This window comes from Xyrauchen texanus, chromosome 47 (assembly GCF_025860055.1).
Source record: "Xyrauchen texanus isolate HMW12.3.18 chromosome 47, RBS_HiC_50CHRs, whole genome shotgun sequence".
NCBI classification, from domain to species: Eukaryota; Metazoa; Chordata; class Actinopteri; order Cypriniformes; family Catostomidae; genus Xyrauchen; species Xyrauchen texanus.
The window spans coordinates 15,340,264-15,358,042 of NC_068322.1; the positions used below are offsets into that span (position 1 = coordinate 15,340,264).

Genomic DNA, 17,779 nt, shown 5'->3' on the forward strand with positions numbered 1-17,779 from the left:
CATGAGTGACAGCGTGCGTGTGTGTGTCAGCTGGCACATATGCTCTCTCTTTTATCCTGCAGCTCTGTTCCCCATTCTCTCTGGCTGCCTCTCTTTCTAATACACTGCGCTCACACACACTTTCTGGCTCTGTGGAGTAGCTCTCCACTACAACCACACACACACACACACACTGGGCTAAAAATATTCCATATATGGGGAGAGAGATGTGGAATCAAGGCATGTCAATTCAGTGGAGGCCACTGATTACAATGCTGCAACAAAGAGCAGTGAGGATGTATGAAAGAGTGTTTTGTGTTGAGTGTGTATTTCTTTGCTCTCTGTGATTAGATCAGATCCAAAGCACTTGGGAGAGTGGCAGGCTCAGTATGTTCATATCCCAACAGCTGTGAAAAGCAACAAATATTCTGGAGATGGTGAGGGTATCAAAGGATTATTAAAGGTCATTGTTATTTGCAAAAAGCTCCCTTCACTTTCTGTTACAATAAAAGTAACAGTGGGGTTTTTATGTTTATTCCATTATTCCTTTAGGACTGTGTGTGTACTTGTACTTGAATAGTACATGACACTTTTTCCCCTCTGCTAACAAACATCTGTTTTATTCTCAGATCAAGGCCCTTAAAGGAATATTCAGAGTTCAATACAAGTTCAAGGAATAGCTCAGCCAAAAATTATAGTTCTCTCATCATTTACTCTCCCTCATGCCATCCCAGATGTGCATGTCTTGCTTTCTTCTGCAGAACAGAAGAAGAATATCTCAGCTCTGTAGGTGAATACAAAGCAAATTAATGGTGGCCAGAACTTTGAAGCTCCAAAAAGATACAAATACAACTTTTCTGTGCCTCTCTGAATGTCTCTATTCTGCTCTTATGGTCTGGTTTGTATCTGAGGAGATGAAACATAATTTCCCCAAAATTATTGAATGCTTCAGTTTGCATCCACAATCCAGCATGAAGTAGTTACTGTTCCTCTATCACAAAAAATAAAAGATAAAATATGTTTTTTGCTTTTGCACAGTCATGGCTATCGATAGCCATAGTTGAGCTAGAGCACATTAGAATCTGCTGTCTCACCCAGGCATCCAGAAGCCAGCACTATTGCCCATCTCAACGGATACAGGGTCCTGCCTGCAGGCAGATGGGCTCTGTTAGCTCTGGCAATCCATCACAACTACACAAGCTGACACTGTTGCTCCTGTTATGCTCTCTATACTCCCCCAAACTACCTCAATTCATATGATGGATAAACTAACAGCACGTTGCCTGTTGAAGATTGGACAGTTCCTCCAAACTAAGTCACATGCACAGAACAAATCAATATTTGAGAATGGCCCTACTCTTTTGTTGTTGTTGTAGTTGCTGTAGTCAAGGATGCAGTGCGCGCACACACACACACACACACACACACACACACACACACACACACACACACACAGAGTCACGGTAATGGCCAACCCATGAACCAAAAAAGACTCCATCACTAAAGGGGCTGCAACAGTCATCAGATGATTTAAGACTAACTAGTCACTGGGACCTGAGACAAAGTCCTATGATTGAGCCCTATATGTCAACCAGATTACCTTCACTTTAGCCACAAAGGCATGACCAAACAGTGTGGTTTCCTCCTCATGGTGATTTAATTGTGTAAATTTAGCCATAAATGCAAGTCTTGACCTAAATCACACTATTTGTGGTGCAGTTCTATTAACAAAATTGTCCAACAGACCAGAACTGAGGGCAACATTAGAGTTTTGGAAGTAAAAACCCGAACTCAAAATCCCCAAATTACTTTTTAGCGACAACATGCAAACTTTTCAAGACAGGCCAACGATGAGCTTCGCTACGTGGTAGGTAACATTAGCTAATGTTAGCAAGCAAGTACCTTCTTAAAATGCACAAGGAGAAAATGAAATGTACTTCAGAAAACCCAGGCCACTGAAAAAGGGGGCATTCTCTGTTGCAGTCGATACAGCTCCATTACAGGACACCAGGCTGACCCACACACAGAAATGATCTGATTTTACAGACCTGTCTCTCTCTCTCTCTCTGCATGGAACAGGAGAAGAGCTTAATGAGAATGCATTTACAACACGATTAACTCTGCATAGGCATTTCATCCATAGTGCTCCAATTAGAGTTAATGGACAATAAAAGTCTATATGCACTACACCAAAAAATGTCTGTGCTGAGAGTGAAGAGGATGGAGGCGGATGGTTCTCACACTCTGTGGTACACATACACCCAATGGGCTCTTTGTTGGGCCCTGAGGTGAGTGGGTCGGACCATTGTGGCTTCTTTCCAATGGGCGAGCCATTTTAGTTCACTTGGATGGAACAAACTAGGTCAAAGTAGTGTCAGTGGGATGTTTGGTATTACATGTGGAGTCCTAGCATGCCAAGGATTTTAAAGGAGAGCAATCAGGCTACTAGGGATATAAGCAAACACTGACTCAATAATAACAAACAATTCACAAGTATGCTAACAGTTTACAACAAGGTTCTACAAGGTTAACTATAGTTAATGCATTAGTTATCATGAACTAACAATAACATAATAATATTATAACATTACTTAAACTTGGTTTCCAATTTATAAATATCCTATTGTCTGTTCATGCTATCTCATAATGCATTAACACACACTACTTTAAATGGTAAATATGTACAGTATATGTAAATTAAGTGTAACATAAGCCTTTAAAATTGCCAATAGCCTTCAGTTTCGTTATTCAAGTTTTTGCCATATACAATGATTTGCTACTTTCTGGTTGGTTGCAGGGGAGGGACATTCTAATTCTAGAGAGTATCTGATTTCACAATGTTTTATCTGTTTTCCCGAACGTTTTCAACATTTAGGAGTACAATAGAATATTGATGGCCTCAAAGCAAATACACATGGACTAAACGCCACAATGTTGTATTCTCATGGGGTCTTTAACATTAACAAATATTAATAAATGCTATAATAGTATTGTTCACTGTTAGTTCATGTTAACTATTGCATTAAACAATATGAACTTAAACAGCCTTTTTTTTAGTAAAGTCTTATCGAAATAATTCATAATTCACTCTCTGCTTTTTAACTTCACTGTAAATGTGCAATTTCACCTTAGCAGTGCCGGGTTTAGCATTAAAACTACTATTATCGGCTAAACACAGACATTTTCCATAGTGCAATACTTTGTAGTTCTGACCCACTGAAAGTTTGGAGAAGAGCTGCCAAACTACTTGTGGTTTCACAATGCCATTCCGACATACATTATGCTGACTGAATGGCAAATGCCATTGTGATGAGGCACATCTGAAGTCATTTTGCTGTATCTGTGACTCAGCTGTGATATTTGAGTGGCTCAAAAAGGGCATAGCAATCGACTTGAGGCCAATTTAGTTCTCACAACCTTAATTGACCTGTTTGAGGACACATGTTCTCCAGGGACGCTCAGTCTTCTACATAGCTGGACATTACAGAACGGCTCTTTTAGATGTGGAAAACCAGTTTCCATATAGTTACAGTAAATGATGCATGTTTTTCCCCAAATATGGGATATTATGTGACACATATGGTGAGAGGATTTATATTATGAAGGTGCCACCAAAGCAGGAGGAATTTTTCAAAGAGCTGTTGTAACAACACATAATTCAAATGGAGAGTTGGTACTAGAGAGAACAGAAACAGACTCTGGATCCAGGCACTGCTATTACACAGCAGACTGTAAGATCGTTTTGGAAAGTGAATATAATTTTGTTTGGAGAAAGAAAGAGCAAGAAGAGACAGAGAAAGGCCACAAAGGGCAGGGTGACGGCCACTTACCAGCGCAGACTTGCCGACACCTCCTGATCCGAGGACTACTAACTTGTATTCACGCATTGTGCAGTGTGTCCGTTAACTACCTGGTGGAAAAAAAGGAAAAGATGGTAAGTGTCCATTTTGCTAGTGAGATGCTCCTACAAGCAGCTTCTTCAAAGTTTTAACTCTTATTTTAGCACAGCGGTTGATTGACAGGTGAAGGGTGGCGCTTCGCTGCCATTGGTGACGCATTCAGGAAGGATTAGCTTTTACACCTCAAATATGATGTGATTATATGTGTTTTTGACAAACATCGTATGTGGTTTTTCAAAATATTTTAGACCCTGTTTAGACCTCTATTTAGGGATAAACACATGTGAATCGATCCCACGGAATGCATCTTAATACCAGGTGTAAACTCGATCAAACGTACTTCGCTAAATGTACATCATGAATCAACTGCTCACTGTTTATGCAAAGTGGCTTTGGATAAAAGCATTGGCCAAATGAATTAACGTAAAAGTACACTAGGGTGACTCAAAGAATAACCTAAAGCTTTGAGCCATGACCAATCATAAAGCAAAGAAACTTTTGGAATTTAAACCTGTTGTCCAACCTCAATCTCTGTAATATCAGAATACAGAGAGTGTGAAATTGCTATGAAGAGGAGTATCTAATCTGTACTGCACCCTAAAGACTTCTGCCCACTAGAGGTATACCGATATATAGGTTTTACAGATTAATCAATGCTGATTTATTTTATAAAAAAATTTTTCCACCTCTTCAATAAACCTCATCTGGTTAAATAGGTTTATATGTATTACACAGCTCTCTGGAATACTCGATTCTGATTGGTCAATGTCGCCATCCAGCGGTCAGATATTGCTTTGTAACAACTGTACATTATCCCTTACATATCGGGTTTATATTATGCACCAAATCTTAATTTTTCTGGTTAATATTGAGATTTTGGTTGCACAATAAACAGCTTTTGAGATTAACTCAATTTGGACTCTTGTAGCCACAATGTCTGTGCCCGTCATAGTAAGAAAATACTAAGACAAATCTGATTAATCGGTTATCTGCAATTTCAACCACCTTTTCCAGTTATTGGTATCAGGATATAGGTCGACCTCTACTGCCCACTCCTTTGTTATTAGACTATTACATAAAGTTTGCTTTGATGTCACAACTACGTGTCAGCTTCCTGAATCTGCATAGCTAAAGGGTCGATTTACTTTGCATTTCTTTACAGCACCACAGTTTATCAATCAGCAGATGCACAAGTGTATGATGATCATTAAGGTGTTTGGTTTGAGGTTGCATGGCATAAACTTGCATCTAATTCCTTCTTCACAGGAAGAGCACTGAGTGGAACAAGAGCAGTGTGGTGGGGCTGAGATCACAGATAAATGTGACACACATCATACAGTCAGATGTGAAATGCTCCACACCCAGTCTCTTGGTCCATTCTGTCTTTCTTTCCTTGACTGTCTCATGCAACACTCAAAAGAAATTATTCACAGACACAGTAACCAATGGTGCAGTGCTTACTTACATACTTTACTCAAGTACATAAACGCAGATGCCAATGCTTGGTCAATATGATTGAACTTGCTTTGTAAGATTCTCTTCATGCAATGCCATGTCTGTAGTTAATCTGAAAGAGAAAACTGACTGTAGAAAATGGCTGTTGACACTAATATAGCTATGGCGTCCCTTGTGGCAACCCTGAGAATACAACTCCACCATACGTCTTAACACGTTTCTGAACGCAAAAGCGTGCAAAATCAGCATAAAATGGGTGGCTAGAAGCACTTGGTTTAACATATTTGCATAGTGTGTGTTTTGGGTATTAGAGTCATTAATACTCACAACAAACACAAACATCTGTCCCTGTAATTTCCACCATTCCACCCAGACATGAAGCTGCAGATCAGAGTTAGAGGAGAATGAGTTTACAGGAGAAGACAGGAAGCCCATTTCAGATCCAGCATGCTGGGTTTTAGAGGGCATGATGGCCGAGTCTGGAGCCAGACTGACTGCGAGACTCCACTCAGTTTGAGATTACCACTTATTTGTTCTAATGTAATAGACACAAGGGTATCTGAGACAGAGAACTCCCCCAGTCTACTGCATTCCCTCTAAGCAAGAGATCAGCTCCGTGCTGAAGAACAAATCCTCTGCTGTCATCTAACATTCTGCTTTCCATTTACATTGGCAAAGGAAAGCGAGGCAATGGAAGAAAGAGCAGGGAAAAGAATCGTGTGGAAAACATGAAATGAGTGATACGGTTAGGGGGATAGAATAAGACACTATCAAAGGTGAAGATGGCATGCAAAATGGAAAAAAACATATTTTAAAGGGACATATAGGTGTATGATGTGTCAGTCTGTTAAGTGTGCTTTAGATCTGCCCTGCCAGATTCACTTATGTGTACACGCTACGTCTAAAACTTTCTGCAGATAAATAAGACTTCTGAAGATTCGTGAGACCTATCACTGGAGAAAAAAGCCCAGAAGTGCTAAGAATAACATGGTTATTCAACGTGGTTGGTAGGATCAAATTGACCATATCCATGCAGCTCTTAACAACACAGTGCATGACTACAACAAAGACAAATATGGTGTGAGTTTGGAGTAGAAATAGTTTTTATTTGGCACAGGTCTAGCAATACACACACACATTTTTTCAAGAAAAAGGCTAATTCCAATGCTATGCATTCCACATATGCTTTTAGTTCTCAATAAAGGCCGCAGGCAACAGGGATTTATAGGCTTACATCACAGAAGTACGAGAAATTGTTGGTAGTTAAAATCTCTGTGAAATCATCTTTATTACAGCATTCAGGGCCATTCTGAACAGTTAATAGGTGTGAGTGTTTTCATGTGTGTGTGTGTGTGTGTGTGTGAGTGTGAGTGTGTGTAGAAGAAGAAAAAAAAAAGAAGAGATATTTATTCCAAAACTCTGTATGGGTAGCAAGATTTGGTTTCTGATAAGGCATGTGGCTCATTTAAAAAGCATTTTAATTTGAAAGTTTATCTGCCAATCACTTTAACTACAGCAGCTAAAGGAAGTTCAATACAGCCATGTGTTATCTTACCAGGCTGACATCAGATTAAAGAACTAGGAAAACTAGTAAAATAGTAAATAGTAAAAACCTTTGAGCAAAATGTGAGTGATTCTGCCTGTAATGATCCTTGGGTGTTGTGAGTGCTGCTACAGTATGCGGTTGCTATGGTATTTTGGGTGGTTGTTGGCCATGTCAAATGTGCCCACCTACAAGTATCTATGATTTTCTGGTCCCTAAATATGGCATAGGTCTCTATTTCAAGTATATGTGATGTTTTTGTCACCCGTTTTGTCATTGAAAATCATAAGTCTTCTTCACTTAGAAATGTAACTACACACCTCTCTTCAACAAGCTGCATGATTTGAGTTATCATTCATATCTGTAGCACAAATGGTGCGGGATGACTAAACCACTTTAATATTTAGGGCTAGAATTATAAAAAAACTTTAGTAGTTATGCTTACCTTAGCAAGCAGCCTGAACTCACAGTGAAACGGAAAAAGTAGGTAGACTTTTCTGTAGCGAAAATCGGTATTTAAAACAATAACGAAATTTAAAACAATGCCCCCAGTGGCCAAAGCGGGAAGTGTTATTGGGCACATAAGCACCTGTAAGCTCCATTTATGTCCAGGAGAGGTCAACAAAAGCTAGTTGTGAAGCGAGTAAAGGCTGTAATACAGTGAAAAGGAATGCATTTTAATGTCTCTATCCCTAACCCAAACCTAAACTTAACCATTAGTGGAGTAAAAATTTAAATGTTAGGGAGAAGAGTGCAACCTCTGAATCGCATTAAGTCACTGATTATGCAAATGCGATTGCTTTCTGGTTTCAATGTGGATTCGAACCACGGTCTCCAACACTGCTGACACAACGCGGTGCCGATTGAGCCACGTGGGAAGATAAACATACTGAAATCGATGCAAAAATATCCAGTGGAAAATGCCACATGCCAGTTAGACGGCATACTGTTGTAGGGTACTGGAACTTTCAGAAACAGCATGCTGACTTTCTGCGAGATCATGCTGTATCAAGCACCACTAGTAATTACTACAGTACTTTTTTACCTTTGCTATATGAATGCAACAACAATCAAGTTGGCAACACTGCAGAAAGCTAAGAAAATTATTTAGTATCAGGAACATAGTTAGCATATACAGTAAGTGAACAGCTACTTAATTATCTGGCTTTAGTCTGATAACATTTACCTGCTGCCAGGACCTAATGATAATTATATCTCGAGTCAGGAGTTATAAAACATTACTCAGAAACCACAAAAGCAGTGGTGCATCACAGTGCAACAAACAAGCAATGTGGGCTGTGGTTGATTTTGCAAGCGTAAAGGGAGAAAAAAGGCGTAAAGGGCTGGGTTGACTGAGCATTTTCTGATGGTCATAATTAAGCAAGAGTGTGGTACACTTGACAGGGTGGATTACGACAGGAAATCATATTGATTTCTCATTCCATCCCCTTTTGACACACAACGCCCCTTCTGGGCTATAAAGTCAAGCAGTGGCAAGTTCAGCTCAAAATAGCTGTGCATGCTGAATCAGAGACTGACAAGTACCTTTAGTCTTCTATCTGGGTGACTAAACAAGAGACATGCGGCATGCAGCATGTAATCACGAAAGTCCCAAACTTAGATGTCAAACTGTGGACTAGGGAAGTGAAAGTATGATTCAAATTTGGGATGGGGCACAATCATCCAACAATTGACAACTGGATAAGTGAGGTTGACTAGTTTATCTAGATTTTTTCTTCTTTTTTTCCCCTTCCTTTTTAGTTCTTCTTTTTAATCGCCATACATTGAGACCAAAGTCTTTGGCCATTATGTCAAAGGGTTGTCAACTGGTCCAAAATTACCACATTTTCCCAGTTCGGACAGTGAAACATCCTGTGTTAAAGCATAAAACAGCTACATTGGATGGCGAAACGCTTGAGGGAGACCCCAATCCAGCCCTGAAGTGAAAAGATGGCAACCCTATTAACATCTTGAGCTGTTTTTGAGGGTCCCGCAACAAGCTTTGCGTAAATAATTTAGCCTTTAAAAATGCATCTCTGAATACCTGCTTTCTATTCCATTCCATTATGCTCCATTTAGGCCTATCCATTTTTGTATTTCTTATGTAAACTAGTCGATTTTGAAAATAGTAGTAGTTTGGCACATCCTTCAGTTCCCATTCTTCCCATTTTGAATAAAATGTCTTGCCAAACTAGAGTCACTGCTGGAGCAGCACGCTGTGCAAAAGGGATCTCAGTAAAGCCTTGATGAACAGGATGTTGGAGATGTTTAATATTGTTGAAGCATAATTCCATTTGATCATTGACTATTAGAAAAGGGATTCATAAGCTAGCTGAACTATACGGAAAAGAAAATTATGTTGTTGTTGTTTGATCAAACACTAATCCTGTATCTGTTCCGTTGGGAGTTCATGTGAAAGCCAAGAACATGCTCCCTAACACGTCTCCTTTACACTTTGCTGAAAAATTAACAAGCACATTGCGATGTGCACAACATCAAGGCTGTGAACTGATCACTCTGCTACAATGCTTTCTCTCTAGTAATTAACCAAGCAAGATTCCATGACGCTGTGAAAGAGGATTTAGTAATGAAGAATCCAAAACAGAAAGCTGACTGCTCTGATCCTTCATTCAGGAATGACTAAGGTCTGGGGGTTGAGCATGTTAATTACCAAGCAAACTATTTAGGGAAAAAGTATCTGAAAAATGTCCCCAGAAGTTAGCTGAATCTAAAAAGGCTCCTTTTGGGGACAAACGCAAAAGGAAAAATTCTTCCTAAAAAGTTTAAATAATGTCATTTGTAGCTTCTTAATTTTTTTTGGGTTAGGAGCATGCAATTACCAGAGGTGGGGGACTCGAGTTACATGACTTGACTCGAGGCTAACTTGTGACATTCTTGACTTTGACTTGAGAACCAGCGAATCAAGAATTGACCTGAACTGCATGACTCGACAATGACTTTTTATTATTATTATTTTCAATAACTGATTATAAACAGTTATGAAATGCATAAAAAAAAATATTGCGACATCAATTAATTCATATGCAAAAATGCAATCCTGCCAGCACCACTTATCAGCATCTGCGCAGTTAACGCTGCGCTCATAACGTGCCAAAATGACAGATGATTGTCAAGTTCCCAAAATAATTTCCTTTGGATATAAAGATTTCGAATTGGACCGTGTGAATAAAAAAAGATTTGCCAGATTCACAATATGCATGACAAAAATATCCGATACAACCACCACAAACTCAAATTTTCAAATGTTTGAGGGTTGTCAGTACATTAAAATGATTCACGATTAAGCTCATGTTTTGTAGCGTGACAAGTTTGAAATTACAAAACATTTCCTCTAAATGTGTGTGTGTACCTTTTCTAAACCTTCAACAACAGTAAACAATATACCATAACCATTTGTTGGCAATATAAAAACATAACAGGCAGATTTGCAGTCACAACACATAGTATAAAATTTTGCTCCTACCTCTGGGAATTACATTTAGCTTAATTTGAGAATATTAAGTCCACACTTACATAGGTAAATGCGATTGTGCATTTACATTTGTCTTTGAGTGTGTGGCCGTGGGAATCTCAAAGGTGTGTGGTATGTAAATGAGTTTTATGTATGTGGTTAGAGGGCATGGTTTTGTGTGTGAAAGGAAGTTAGTGTACACACAAGCTGAGTGTGCTTATAATGGCCACTTTGTGCAATTGTTTCAATGTAACTTTTTCCTATCTGAACTTAATATGCAGAGTCAACTAGAAGTCATTTATAGAGTCCCCCAAAAGTGTAAACATTGCAGCTCTGTGGTGCTTTCAAAACATTATTTATTTATTTATTTATTTATTTATTTATGTTTTGAGCATCCCATTCAGCCCGATAATCTGTTTTTACAACCAATGGAAGACAGTATAGGCGTCCTAGAAACCTGTTTGAATACAGTGATAATAATTTAGCACTGTCAATTTAACACATTATTTCAGTGTGATTAATACAAATGTATGCCTGTGTAGCTCAGCAAGTAAACATGCTGACTACCACACCTGGAATCGCAAGTTCGAATCCAAATCATACTGAGTGACTCCAGTCAGGCTTCCTAAGCAACCAATTGGCCGGTTGCTAGGGTGGGTAGAGTCACGTTGGGTTAACCTCCTTGTGGTCGCTATAATGTGGTTCTCGCTCTCTGTGGGGGGCATAGTGAGTTGTGCGTGTATGCCGCAGAGAATAGAGTGAAGCCTCCAAACGCACTCGGTCTCTGCGATAACATGCTCAACAAGCCAGAAGATGCATGGATTGACGTCTCAGACACAGAGGCAACTGAGATTTGTCCTCCGCCACCCAGATTGAGGCGAGTCCCTACACCACCAGGAGGACATAGAGCACATTGGGAATTGGGCATGCCAAATTGGGGGGAAAAAGGGGAAGAAATTACCAACAACGGATCATTTCTGACTAAAAATTATGGAATTTCATAGTTGTAGTTGTGCTTTTCTTCTCTGAAACGCTTCGTTTCTGTTGTTTCTTGAGTTCCAGCACTTGACAGATTGAGAAATTATGAGCAGAACACAAGTAGGTGCACTAAGAGGCTTCAAAACTGACAGTTATATTATATATAGGCACCTGTCTACAGGCAAAACCTGAGCAATTTCATAAGTGAGAGCTCTAACTAAAGGAAGTGCGTTCCTGTGTTCAAAATTATCTTTCAACCCATGTTTTGGCAAATGCTTCCCTCTACCTGACTCTATACATTACATAGTGACAATTGAAGGAGAGCAGCATCTTTAGTGTTTGGGCTAACTGAAAAGTAGCATGTAATTGCTCAGCCTCAGGTTGTGCTCAGAGAAGGTCAAAAGGGTGAGAAGGACTTGGTAGCATTGCAGCAAAAGGGTATTCAAAAGGGTGTGGTGAGAGGATTCAGCCTTTAAGGAAGACACTCGAACAAGGCATTGAGGAGATTAAAGCCATTGAAAAAGCATTGGAGGACAACTATAGTCTATCTGGAAACACACACAAGGTCACCAAAGAACAAAGAGTTCACTAATGCATACATAAATCCTGATGTCTCAAGGCACCATTTAAATGAAAAAGATATGGGTCAGTTGACACAAGGAACACTCAGACTCTCTCAGTTCAGTGTTATATTCTGAGGACTAGGGTATAGAGTGCAGTATTGTCCACCCACTTTCTCAGCCGTCTTGGTTCCGAAAGTGTTTGTCCTATTAATTTTCTTCATAAAGTACTTCATAAAAGATTTCTAAAGCATGAACCAAACATCCAGCACTGAAGTGAATCACAACATTACAAACTGTGATTTACAGCTAAAAGAAGTATTTGAAAGTTGGAAAAAAGACAATGGTACAAGACCATGTAGGCCTAATTAATGTGTACTTGAGGGAATTAACTAAAAACCTCAAGCACTGCGAATGACTTAATCGGATTAAAACGATGGAAACATATTAAAAAAAACTAGCGATTTGAAGCTGTTGATTAAAGTATATATTAAAGATCTGAAAATGTTCAGATCAATACAAATATAAAGTATAAGTTGTTTGAGAGCGTATGGAGACTGACTCATCATTCAGGGTGTGTCACTGAAGTGGGCGGCCACTGCAGAGCTCTTTTGGTGTGCATTGATTCCCGCAATTCTCTGATTGGTGGATTGTTTCTTTTCAGGATGGGTAATGTAGTTCTTATTTAAGAATTCCACTATTTAACACCATTATTAGTCAAGTTGAGATAACGCTGACTGATAGCTTCAGCAGAAGCATATACCTTTGATGAACAACATCGGAGCTCACGGTAGGACTGTCTGTAAATGTTAAAAAGTTATTGCTAATAATCAATTCCCCTATGGAAAAACATTCATGTGATTTTTACTTCCTGAACCAGACTGTTGCACTCTATAGGGTTCCTGTTGCTGAACTGCTAAAGCACAGCACTAGGTTTGATTCCCTGGGAATGCAGGAACGGATCAAATTGAGCTATCCCTTCAATCCACTGTTGATACAATCTATTGATACAAGGACATAAAGTAACAAATCGTGAGATATCATAAGAAAAGGAATTGCAATACAATAACATATGATTGGATTGACTGTATTGATAACATGAAAAGGGGTTGGGTACTTTGACAATTTTGAGAATTGTCATTAGCCAAAGTTAACTGTGCTCCTCGGTTACTATAAAAACTGCAAACTATCTTATTAGCTGACTGTGCCCTGGGCAAAACACAGCGTATGCAGAAAAAGTATCTCTGCTATGCTTTGTTTGTGACCTACAATTTAGGCTATATGGTAACACTATATAGCCTACTTCTTACTTCATCTCAGATCTTCATTTATTAAATTTTTTTTTTTAGAGCTTTCCATTTGTGTTTATGATGCATACTGATTTAGCATAATGTAAATAAGACAACATTTAGGCTAACTGAGCACAGAAGAGCAAGGTGTGAGACAAACTTGGCAAACCAGATTATCTTATGTGGGCCAAACAACAAAACATGCAGCTCATACAACAGTCATCCTTCAAAGATCCACCAGTCAGCCCATTTGACCAGTATTTTGGTGTGCTTATATAAGGGAGATGGAAATGTGCAACAGAACGAATCAACTGTCTCGCTCTGAACATACACTGCCAGTTATCTAGGCTAGATTCCGCTAATCGCTGGAGAGTATGCTGGAAAGGGCTGTATCAGCGTTACAACATGCTGCTATTAGCCTTCTTCTAAAGGCTGGCACACAAACCTACTGGCATCACAGCACAAGAGAACAAGAAACCAGAACACTCTACAACTGAAAGTGAGCATCAAAGCACACAGCAGAAAACAAGAGCGTAACATGGAATAGTGGCATCTTGGTTTGAGACATTTAAAAGAATATTTAACCAAAAATAAATACATTTTTCATCATTTACTCACTCATGTGTTATTCAAACCCAATGAATGTCATTCATCTGTGGAACACAACAGGAGTGCTCTTATTCATAATGTGGATTTCCCAAAAAAGCACTATAAATGCAGCTCTCATATATCATTCACACTTGCGTTCAATTTAAATATGGTGCTCTGATTTGAATAAGTTTGTTTTGAGAGAGTTTTTGTAATAGTTTAGTAATAGTAGTTTTTTCTCGCACAAAAAGCAATAGTGTGGCTTCAGAAATATTGCATGCAAGTCATATGGACAACATTATGGTTCTTTTTGTAATTTTTGAAACACCACAGCCACAATACCCATTATATTTAAATGAAAACTATGGACATTCTGCAAGATGACTTCTGCAATTGTGTTTCACCAAGAAAAAAAAAAAAAAAAGAAAACAATCAGGACATAATTTCATATTTTTGGTGAACTAACCCTTTAAAACTTACTGATAAGGCTTTCTGGCCTTTAAAGACACTTGTCTTAAGAATAACCTTTCCGAGCAGAGTAATGCCATCCTCACATGACAATGTCTCAGTCGATCAGGCTTACAGACGCTGTGTAAACAAAAAACAGTCGCAACACAAGGAAGAGAACAATGCTCAGGTCAAAGTGTTCATGCAACAGATTGCAATCCTAAAGTTACGAATCAACACTATAAATAGAGAAGAAGAATATTATCTCTGCTTGAAAGATGGTGGCGTAGTAGCCTGCAGGCAGGCTTAGGTGTCAACACAAACTGACAGGCCACAGACATCGGGAGTCAATGAGAATGAAACATATTTCCACGACTGTGAGGAAAAGACAGTATGCATCATTTGGGCACATTGGGTTCTCATATTTCAAACCTTTTTTTTCAATGAACTTTTATATTGCAATGATTGTAGAGTACTTGGTCAACTGTCATTGTTTCAACTGTGCAATATAAAAAAAACAAAGAGTACTCTATCTCAGGCAAATTCATTTCATCATGTTAGCAGAGCACTGGAAATAGGCAACGTTAGCCAGCTGTAATGTGTGACATTCATGGCTTTGCACTCTGGCTGACGACTTCCCTGGATGAGAGAGGGAAGCTTTTACAAGTCCTGTCCCTGCAGCAATTCAGTTCCACAGTTATAAGGGGGCAATATAGCCCATGCGTGCTGAAATTGACATTAGGACACCTTCAAATGAACGGCTGAAACCCAGAGGATCACACCAAAGCAAACAAATAGAATTGCAATCTAGTTTATTACACTGTTTCTGGAATGCAATAAATGATCTCTCTCTTCCATAGTAATCTGAGATTTCAAGTCATGTCGGAATGATTGTATTTATAAGATGAACACAAACAAACACTGTTAAGTGTTTATCAGTGGGAAATCCAGGAGATGTGGCAAAATGAATCATACAAGTTCATACAACAAGACTTGATCAAGTTTGTTTTTGATAATACATTTTTTTAGGCAACTTAATTTTAACCACTGCCCTTTTATTTTGTCAAACACTTGTTTTTGTAAGTGTAGCAATCTGTGAGCTTGTAGTCTCTGCAATAGACAATGACATCTTGCTGATGAGTTATAAATCAAGCTTTCCAACCAGACATGCGGGGTCCTTAACATCCAACACACAAAACACAATGATGGTGACACTCAACAATCATATATCATTTTTTAAATAGATGCACTCACATGACACAAAACCCAAAGGAACAACCACAACACCACCCATGCAAATACTGCAAGACAAAAGCAAATATAAAGACATAAATTCTCAATTTCTCCTCATGCTGCAGTGCATGCTGGAAGCTTGACATCCCATGTACGTCTTGTTGTGGCCTATAAAAAATGTGTCCCTAAAAAAGCGAACTTGAAACACGCAATATTAAGTTGTGACAAAACATTCAATAATTGTTACGTTAGCTCATTTTAAGTAACTATATTCAACATGGAGCAAAGATTCCTTTCGAGTGTGGACCGAACTAGAAATGTGTCATGTTGCACATTGTTGAAACACCTAGTTACAGATCTTCTATGGAAGTGTGTATTATTCTACGCTACACTGCCATATCTCACATGATGTTGCTATATGGATTTCCATTTTTGATGCTGAGTGATGCTGAAGCCTTTGCATAGCAATGTAAGGTAACAGACATGCAAACACACACGGACTCACTGCGCAGCTTGCCGCAAGCCTGAGAGGATTAGAAAAATCACAGTCTTGGGACCGAGCAGAGATGAAAAGTTTCAGTAAATCTCAGGCTTCACATTGATAGGCCAGATAATACACAAAAACTGCCCAACAGTGGCTAAAGCAGGGCTCGGCAATAGAGTTTGAGCCTAATAACACCCTGGAAACACCATCATCTTTGATACAAAATCAATAATGCCCTGGCATTCACTCTTTTTCTCTGCATCAACAGCTCAGGTTAGTCCATTTTTATCTGCACCAGTGTTCCATTTCTGTCCAAGCTTCTCGACTTCCTCATGTCTCTTTTGGGTACCGAGGAAGCAATTAGTCCGAGTGAAACCCCACAGGGAGCGGAGATACACGAGAGCCATTTCCACTGCCAAGTTGCATGTGAGTGTAAAAAGCCCCCCTTCTGTGCCATTTGGAACTGTTAACCCTCTCTTAATCGCTTTTGTAAAGGGTTACACAACGCCCCTTTAAAGAAAGCCGCACGACCCCAGCTGTTGAAATAACACAGCTGCTTCACCCCAGGTGTGATGTCACTGACTCTAGTGTACACTAGAAATCACAGTTATCAGGCAGAGAAAAGTGCCATATAATGTATGTTTTGTTTTGAAAGCCATTGATAACAAGGGTCGGTGGAAGAAGTGATATCACAGTGCCATAAATGCACAACCTGCATCAGCATCAGCACAGTTACACTCCACAGCCATGAATTGTTTTGAATTAACTTGAATACTAACATGCATTCTTGTATACCTGTGGTGGAGTAACAAATCTCAGTCCTCAAAAGGACGAAAAAAGCTACTCTCTTAATTTTAACTGAATGTTTTGTTATTCAGGTAGCTAGCTACAAACATGTCAACGGTTTAACCAGGTTTATCTAATTTTCACAGAAAGATCTTTCAAACGGATGCTACACTATGAAAGTAGTTCATGAAAGTAATACCCAAAACAGAAAACTGACCATAGAAGTCTATTCATGCTAATGCCTACTTTAATGCCCCTTTTGGCAAAACTGACAATGTACCATGTACTCGCGTTACATTTGTAATAGCGCTCACATGAGCTTTCATGCAAAAAGCAATCACATTCCTGTACTTGCATGAAGTACACAGACGTCGCTAGGGTGAAACACTGGAGCCTTGATTGATTATCGTCTAGCCTTGAACGTTTTTTGTTACGAACAGAAACTTGAGTTGAACTGAAGCCAGGAGTTAAGTAAATGTTGGTTCTAAAGTTAAAAAAAAAAGTACTACGGATGGTTGAATGGCTAACATGTTTTGTAAATGTTTTCCTTTGCCTGTTTCGAATTAGAACTAGCGAGGCCTGATTCACAAATAGGCCTAAATGGTCTGCACTTATATAGTGCCTTTTTTAACCTTAGAGGTTACCAAAGCGCTTCTATACTGTGTCCCATTCACACACACACATTCACACTCGCACTCATACACCAATAATTACTTTGCAAACAGGTCTGAATTGGTTCATAATTCACTCAGATTTATTCGGATACCTCCTCCAAGGACTGACTCACTTGGAGCTGTTTCTCACACCATATAACAGTTACGGGATAGTTTAGAACAGTAAAGTAAATGTTAAAATACTGAAATTTGTATATTATTTTAAACATTCTCAGACAAAGAACACTTCTTCTGCTGTACAGCTCCTCAAGTAAGAGTTTTAGATGAGCGTATCCGCTCCTGAGTGTGCAGTTTCAATCTCTCTCCCCCTTAGATTGGGTCTTTTCACGCGACTCATAGAAGCGGCACTGAACGCACAGAGAAATGCCAGTTTCGGAGTTTATACTTATTTA

At 39.1% G+C, this 17,779-nt stretch overlaps 1 protein-coding gene across 1 annotated transcript in view; it reads right to left on the reverse strand.

The window, feature by feature from the left end:
• Window positions 1-17,779, reverse strand: part of rap1b (RAP1B, member of RAS oncogene family) — a 61,000-nt gene that overhangs the window by 17,126 nt on the left and 26,095 nt on the right. The window contains exon 2 of the mRNA XM_052120768.1: window positions 3,810-3,889. Coding sequence (XP_051976728.1) covers window positions 3,810-3,866 — 57 coding nt within the window. The 5' untranslated portion in view covers window positions 3,867-3,889. The remainder of the gene's footprint in view (window positions 1-3,809; window positions 3,890-17,779) is intronic.